Source organism: Nerophis lumbriciformis, linkage group LG15 (assembly GCF_033978685.3).
Source record: "Nerophis lumbriciformis linkage group LG15, RoL_Nlum_v2.1, whole genome shotgun sequence".
Taxonomy (NCBI): domain Eukaryota; kingdom Metazoa; phylum Chordata; class Actinopteri; order Syngnathiformes; family Syngnathidae; genus Nerophis; species Nerophis lumbriciformis.
Genome location: NC_084562.2, coordinates 30,254,465 through 30,262,500, shown reverse-complemented (window position 1 = coordinate 30,262,500; position 8,036 = coordinate 30,254,465). Strand labels below are relative to the sequence as shown.

The window sequence follows — 8,036 nt, the reverse complement described above, 5'->3', positions numbered from 1 at the left end:
TATTGATCCCTGGGGTACACCACAAGATGCAGACTAACTACCTTATGGTCAGAGAGACACATGTCCTCATTGGGCTTCTTCAGCTCCCTCGCTATCTCCAACTCCAGCCGGCGCTGCTCCAGCTTGCGCTCTTTGTTCAGCCGCTTCTCGTCCCTTTTCTCCTGCCGCATGCGCTCGCGCTCCTGGAGAGTCCAGAACGTTAAGAGGCGTTACTAAAGTGTGCGGCGGGCGAGCGTGTGGTGAGGACAAGAGACGACTGACTCCACGCGCTGCCGTGCATTCACAGGAAGAGTGGCGGGCATCAAATAAGAAATATGTGTTGGCTTTTGTTTGCATGCCTATTGACTACCTCTGCTTTTTTGCGAGCCTCAACAGCCTTCATCAGCATTACATGCTGCCTCCTTCTCTCTCTCTCCTACAGTGGCAGAAAACAAAGGCACATTAAGTGACACACACTCAGTGATGCTGGACCATGCTTCACATGTACACACATGGTGGAAGCACTGAGTGAGGAGTACACGATGGCAACCAAAAAGCAACACAGAGATGCGGTACGTAGTAGGATGTGATGACAGGCTCAAAAAAAAGACAAGCAGCTGGAATCAGTGATGGCGCCTCTATGAACTACGGCCGGCAGAACACAAGCAGCACGATATCGGCAGGCGGAAAGTCTTCCCACAAGACGCAATGACCACCTTTCCATGCATCAAATAGTTGCTTTTCACACCGACGGTACAAACGTTTGGACACACCTTCTCATTTGCATGACTATTTACTAGAGATGTCCGATAATGGCTTTTTTGCCGATATCCGATATTGTCCAACTCTTAATTACCGATTCCGATATCAAGCGATACCGATATATACAGTGGTGGAATGAACACATTATTATGCCTCATTTTGTTGTGATGCCCCGCTGGATGCATTAAACTATGAGTGTCAAACTCTGGCCCCCGTGTAATTTCATTTGGCCCTTGAGGAAATATCAAATTAATACTAGAGCTGGCCCGCCGGTATTATACAGCCTCTGTGACGCCGCATTCACCGTTAATACTCATACTTGCCAACCCTCACGATTTTCAGTGACCCTCTCGAAAGTCTCCCGGGGCAACCATTCCCCCGAAATTCTCCCGATTGCCACCCGGACAACATTATTGGGGGCGTCCCTTAAAGGCATTGCCTTTAGCGTCCTTTACAACCTGTCGTCACGTCTGATTTTCCTCCATACAAACAGCGTGCCGGCCCCTGTCACATGATATATGCGGCTTCTACACACACACACAAGTGAATGCAACGCATACTTGATCAACAACCATACAGGTCACACTGAGGGTGGCCGCATAAACAACTTTAACACTGTTACAAATATGCACCTCACTGTGAACCCACACCAAACAAGAATGACAAACACGTTTTGGGAGAACATCCGCACCGTAACACAACATAAACACAACAGAACAAATACCCAGAACCCCTTGCAGCACTAACTCTTCCGGGACGCTACAATATACACCCCCCGCTACCACTAAACTCCGCCCACCTGAGCCCCGACATGAATGAACTAGCATCCCAGAAAAGATGTCAGGTATCAGGCTTGGGCACATCAGATTAGATCAGTGTGTTGCAAACTGAGCAGTTTAAAGTCCTGAATGGTTGGTTTATTCATTGTTATTTTATTTTCACATTTATTAGCCTGTGGAAAAAGTTCATGTTGATATTTACCTCAGAAGGTTGCAAATAGAAAAGAGGCATTCAAATTTATTTTTAAATTTTATTTAATATACCATTGATGTTTGTTTATTGAAAGTTGATTTTGCACTATGAAGTGATATAAGCGTTGCTTGTTCTATATTCAGTGTTAAAGCAAGTCAGTGTAGCAATAATTAACCTTTTATTCATGCACTTTCTCTTGCTACTTCAAGGCTTGAATGTTTGATTCGTTCATTATTGTTATTTTATTTTCAAATTTATTAGCCTGTGGAAAAAGTTTATTTTGATATTTTACCTCAGAAGGCTGCAAATAGAAAAGAGGCATTCCATTTTTATTTAAATTTTATTTGATATGCCATTGAAATTTTTTAATTATTATTATTTGAAACTGGATTTTGCATGTCACTATAAAGTTATATAAGCCTTGCTTGTTTAATATTCAATGCCAAACTTGTTTGGGTCCCTTTTAAAAGGTTACTTTGTTCAACCTTTGTTCACTTTTACATTTTGGCCCACTCTGTATTTGAGTTTGACACCCCTGCTTTAAACAATGTAACAAGGTTTTCCAAAATAAATCAACTCAAGTTATGGAAAAAAAGTGCCAACATGGCACTGCCATATTTATTATTGAAGTCACAAAGTGCATTAGTTTTTTTTTTAACATGCCTCAAAACAGCAGCTTGGAATTTGGGACATGCTCTCCCTGGGGGGTGTATAATGTAGCGTCCCGGAAGAGTTAGTGCTGCAAGGGGTTCTGGGTATTTGTTCTGTTGTGTTTATGTTGTGTTCCGGTGCGGATGTTCTCCCGAAATGTTTGTCATTCTTGTTTGGTGTGGGTTCACATATTTGTAACAGTGTTAAACTTGTTTATACGGCCACCCTCAGTGTGACCTGTATGGCTGTTGACCAAGTATGACTTGCATTCACTTGTGTGTGTGAAAAGCCGTAGATATTATGTGACTGGGCCGGCACGCAAAGGCAGTGCCTTTAAGGTTTATTGGCGCTCTGTACTTCTCCCTACGGGGAGCGGTATAGCTCGGTTGGTAGAGTGGCCGTGCCAGCAACTTGAGGGTTCCAGGTTTGATTCCCGCTTCCGCCATCCTAGTCGCTGCCGTTGTGTCCTTGGGCAAGACACTTTACCCACCTGCTCTCAGTGCCACCCACACTGCTTTAAATGTAACTTAGATATCGGGTGTCACTATGTAAAAGCGCTTTGAGTCACTAGAGAAAAGCGCTATATAAATATAATTCACTTCACGTCACCTAAGTCCGTGTACACAGCGGCGTTTTAAAACGTCATACATTTTACTTTTTGAAACCGATACCGATAATTTCTGATATCACATTTTAAAGCATTTATCGGCCGATAACATCTGATAATAGAAAATAGAAATATTTTTTTTATTTGCATTTAAGAATTAGAAATAGAAGAAACGGAAGCTACGTGGACCGATAATGATACGTTTTCCTGTTTGTTACTATCAAGCCAAAGAAACGGTGAAAATAGATTATTATTTTTCTAATTCAAACGAGAAACGGAACGTCATAATCTAGGTTTATTAGTCAGACTTTTCAGAAGCCAAAGATGATCGTATCAAGATGTTACTACCGGTGGTAGATGTCTATGTGGAGTTGTAGATACCTATGTGGAGTTGTAGATGTCTATGTGGAGTTGTAGATGCCTATGTGGAGTTGTAGATGCCTATGTGGAGTTGTAGATGCCTATGTGGAGTTGTAGATGCCTATTTGGAGTTGTAGATGCCTATGTGGAGTTGTAGATGTCTATGTGGAGTTGTAGATGCCTATGTGGAGTTGTAGATGCATATGTGGAGTTGTAGATGCCTATGTGGAGTTGTAGATGCCTATTTGGAGTTGTAGATGCCTATTTTGAGTTGTAGATGCCTATTTGGAGTTGTAGATGCCTATTTGGAGACAAACTATTTGAGTAATTTGGTGCATGGAAACATCATCATTGGGAGTAGGACTAAGATCTATTAGTCATTGAGTGGAAGCTTGACTAATATTTGTCGGTGGTGAGAGAGGAATGTGCGGTGCAGTTCCACTTGAGTGGGTATTAGCACAGTGTGAGACGTGTGAGGAGCAGACATGTATTTGCTGCAAAAGGCCAGAGGAATCACTGCTATCATCTCTTCAGGACCGTATCAGACTGTGATCCAGCAAAAAGACACAATGATCACTACTGCCAAGAACATTCCCAGCACACACACTAAAATGCTGGTGAGGATCACGTTTGCTTCGTGACACACTCATCTCATGGCCTGGCCTGGCCTGGCCTGGCCTGGCCTGGCCTGTTACTGTTCATGGTGCTTTCATACCTCACCTTTCATGAAGCTAGTCCTGTTACTGTGTCAGAATACAACACAATTATTTGACATGTTCAGGAGTTGAGAGCTTCTAAGGTGCATGTGGGCTGGAAAGAGATTAGGGATGTAACGATGAACGATATTAGCGATAAAACTCCCGACTGTTAAATTTCAATTAAATCGATAAACTCACGGATCGGATGCTGCTTATTTCCTGTAGTATGCTATTTGCTAGCTATATTAGGCTAGGCTCACACTGCAGGGTAGGATGTACAATTATGATTGTTTTTGTCGAATTCCATCTTTTTATGAAGTCAATTACAAAAAAAATTGTTTTAAATTTCAATTAAATCGATAAACTCACAGATCGGATGCTGCTTATTTCCTGGAGAATGCTAATCGTTAGCTATCTTAGGCTACGCTCACACTGCAGCTTATTTGATCTTAAAATGGTTTTGAATAGAGATAAAAGCAAGGTACCGTAATAGTTTTCTCTCATTCAAGGGTACTACTGGAAAATATTCCAAATATCGTAACATCAAATGGAAACCCTGTAGAGCAGCTCTTAAATTACAAATACTTGGTTTGTACTCCTGATCAGGAGCTTTCATTTAAAGCTCATATCAACAACTTGGTCTCTAAGCTTGGTTTCTTTTTTAGAAATAAAAACTGCTTCTCTCTTAAAGTCAGAAAGGAATTGGTGACAGCAACTATCTTGCCTGTAATTGATTATGGAGACGTGCTTTATTTGACTGCTTCATCTAAATGTCTCCAGTCCTTGGACTCTGTTCTTCACTCAGCACTAACATTTGTTACTGGCTCTCGTAGTCTCAACACCACTATCAACTGTATATGAAGTCAGATCATTGAGTGCACACAGATAGTCTCACCACCACTATCAACTGTATATGAAGTCAGATCATTGAGTGCACACAGATAGTCTCACCACCACTGTCAACTGTATATGAAGTCAGATCATTGAGTGCACACAGATAGTCTCACCACCACTGTCAACTGTATATGAAGTCAGATCTTCTGTTTTGCTTGATCAGCCGTTTTACTGCCTTGTTACAGACACTGTTTGGAAACAATTAAGGTATGTAAAATTCACGTAGCCTTACTTTTTGAGCACAATACGGTAGGGATGATGCTCGAAACCGATTTTCCCGGTTGTTTGATAAGAAAAGAACAGAGTCCTCGGACTCGAATCTCTTTTTGAGAACCGGTACTTGTTATCGAGACCACTATAGTAAAGAAAAAGAGTTGGTTCTTTATTTGAATCCCTGGGAAGGAATCCCGTCCCGACAAGAAATGCCCTGTGGGACATCACAAGAAATGACGTCACGTAGCTCAGTCATTAGGCTCAGATAGGGAAAGCAGGAAAAAAATGGACCGGAAGAAGCGCTCCAAGGCATGGCTTCATTTCACCAAAAAAAATGAGGAAGCGGCAATATGCAATTATTGCCAGGCTTCGCTCTCGTGTAAGGGGGGAAGCACAACAAGCGTGTCGAGTCTTCCACACATGTTGAAGCAGCGGCAGAGACGACGAAGGACGCCCCTCTTCTTCTTCTTCTGCCAGCTGCCCAAGTCTCAGCTACAGTGACGGTGACGCCGGTGAGTAACTAACTTTAACTGTTGCCGGTTCATTTCCATATCTGCTCACTTGTAGTAACGTTAGCTCTTATGTCAACCAGGACTGCAGCAGACTAACGTTACCTAAGCAGAGTCAGTGGCTAACGTGAGCCTTTTTGTATGTGTCTGATAACGTTAACGCTATCTTGTAGCCTACACCACCACAAGTCTGTCTAATAAACTAGTGCTTTCTTTATTTGGAACATGAACACACTTACAGTATAATACATCAGTTTCATATCATTTCACTTTACAGGAGTAGGAAGAAGTAAAGCTTATTTAATCCTACCCCTTTCCCACTTCATTCAAATATATACATCATTTACTGACCTTTTTATAATACAATATCTGTGAATTAGTATATACAACACTTTTGTAATATGTCATTAATTAATTCAGTCATTATTAATATACTGAGATGATTCTTCTTTGTAAGCACTATTCATTTGAACAAGCTCTTAAAGTGGATCATATCAGTTCAATGTTTACCTTCTTTACTTCATCCATTCCATCATTTCATTCCACATCATTTTAGCTGTTTGCAATTTTACCAAATCATCGTACTTTAATATTTTTGACTCAATAAATAAAGTATTTGTATGTTCTCTATATCCAACATTATGTATCAGTCTAATTGATATTTTGTAACACGGTTAACCAATGTAGCGCACATGTGTAGTTATTTCTGCACAATAACTCAGATATGGTAAGACTAAAGTAGCGAGCAGTAGAGAATGTGAAGTGATTTGTTAAACCAAATATTGTGTTTTTTTTCCATATCCAACAACCTATCTGGACTCCATAAGAGAATCGATAAGGAATCGGTTCAATAAGAGGATTCGATAATAGGCTCATACTTGCCAACCCTCCCGGATTTTCCGGGAGACTCCCGAAATTCAGCGCCTCTCCTGAAAACCTCCCGGGACAAATTTTCTCCCGAAAGTCTCCCGAAATTCAGGCGGACCTGGAGGCCACGCCCCCTCCAGGTCCGCATGGAGCAATGTTGTTGTAATATATTGAGTTGGAGGCAATAACCAGGCGAGGGGATGAAGTACGTCTCTTTACTGTAGACTTCAGAACAGACTCACACACCTGACGTCAGGTGCGCAACAACACGTAAATCGTTGGCCAACCAAAAAGTAACCCCAGTACGCTATAGCCAACATTCACCAGGAGATGGCAACAGACAAACATAGATCACCCAAACAACCCAACCAAAAAATGCAGCAGCTCAATTAAAAAACTGTACTTAAGCCACATTCTTTTTTTTTTTTTTTAGTACTGAACTCTTAACCCTCATTTGTAAACAATAACATGCTTATTATACAAACAGTATTTGTACACCTTTAACACACATTTTTATACTGTCTTCAGAGATTCCGTTTTTTTGGTGGTACTCGAAACCTTTCTGGGTACCTGCGGATCACTGGTGGGGTTTTTGTTGTGGGTGATCTGGTTCTGATGATGGCAACTCAGCAGCCCTTGAATCTGGTTCAATGATGAGACTAGTTTGTGTCTGACTCACTGATGGTCCTGATGATGGAATTGAAACAGCACTGTCCAGTTGTACTGATGGCACATGTGTATATATATATATATATATATACTGTATATATATATATGAAATACTTGACTTGGTGAATTCTAGCTGTAAATATACTCCTCCCCTCTTAGCCACGCCCCCAACCACGCCCCCCACCTCCCGAAATCGGAGGTCTCAAGGTTGGCAAGTATGAATAGGCTCGAACTCGATAATTTCTTATCAAACATCATCCCTACAATACGGTGATAATAATGATCATTTCATTATCGTTACATCCCTAAATTAGGACTACCATTTTATCTGCTGCTGTTTTGGACCAGCGTGTGAATATGTGAGAAAGGCTATATATAGGAGAGGATGTAGAGACAAAATGATTCTCAGCGGCGGCGCGGGAAGAGTGAACGAGCGTACGAGGCAAGACGCGAGGCGGACGCGTGGTGAAGCACTCCCGGCTCCAACACAACAACCAGACGACGCGTGTGATGGATGCAAAGTCCTGCGGTGCACGTTTGGAGACAGTGAGTAGAGGGGGGGAGGGGCCAACGTGACAGGGTCGGCGGTCCCTGAGGACGAGCAGATGGAGGCAGCATACTGACTCTTAGTGTCGCTTGTGTTTTGTTTTGCTGGAAAAGCCATGCAGAAGAAATGTAGTATGACAGCAGCCAGTGCTACACTTAATGCGTTGCTATGACAACCATAACACAACCAGTTACACGATGCAGGTGTTAGGATGTACAAAAATAAACATACCCATACCATATCTAGTCTATGCCTCTCCAACTCCTGGCAGAGAAGAGTTGGCACAACATTATCAAAAGGTTTCAATT

General features: G+C 41.9%; 1 protein-coding gene across 19 annotated transcripts in view; it reads right to left on the bottom strand.

Annotated features, from left to right (window-relative positions):
* Positions 1-8,036, bottom strand: part of baz2ba (bromodomain adjacent to zinc finger domain, 2Ba) — a 198,759-nt gene that overhangs the window by 29,794 nt on the left and 160,929 nt on the right. For 7 of the 19 annotated variants that reach the window (XM_061974591.2, XM_061974586.2, XM_061974583.2 and 4 more), the window contains 3 exons: positions 7,960-7,992; positions 350-415; positions 42-182 (listed from right to left, as the gene is read on the bottom strand). In XM_061974591.2, the coding sequence (XP_061830575.1) occupies positions 42-182; positions 350-415; positions 7,960-7,992 (240 nt within the window). The remainder of the gene's footprint in view (positions 1-41; positions 183-349; positions 416-7,959; positions 7,993-8,036) is intronic. The other 12 variants (XM_061974600.2, XM_061974584.2, XM_061974592.2 and 9 more) reach the window with 4 other exon arrangements.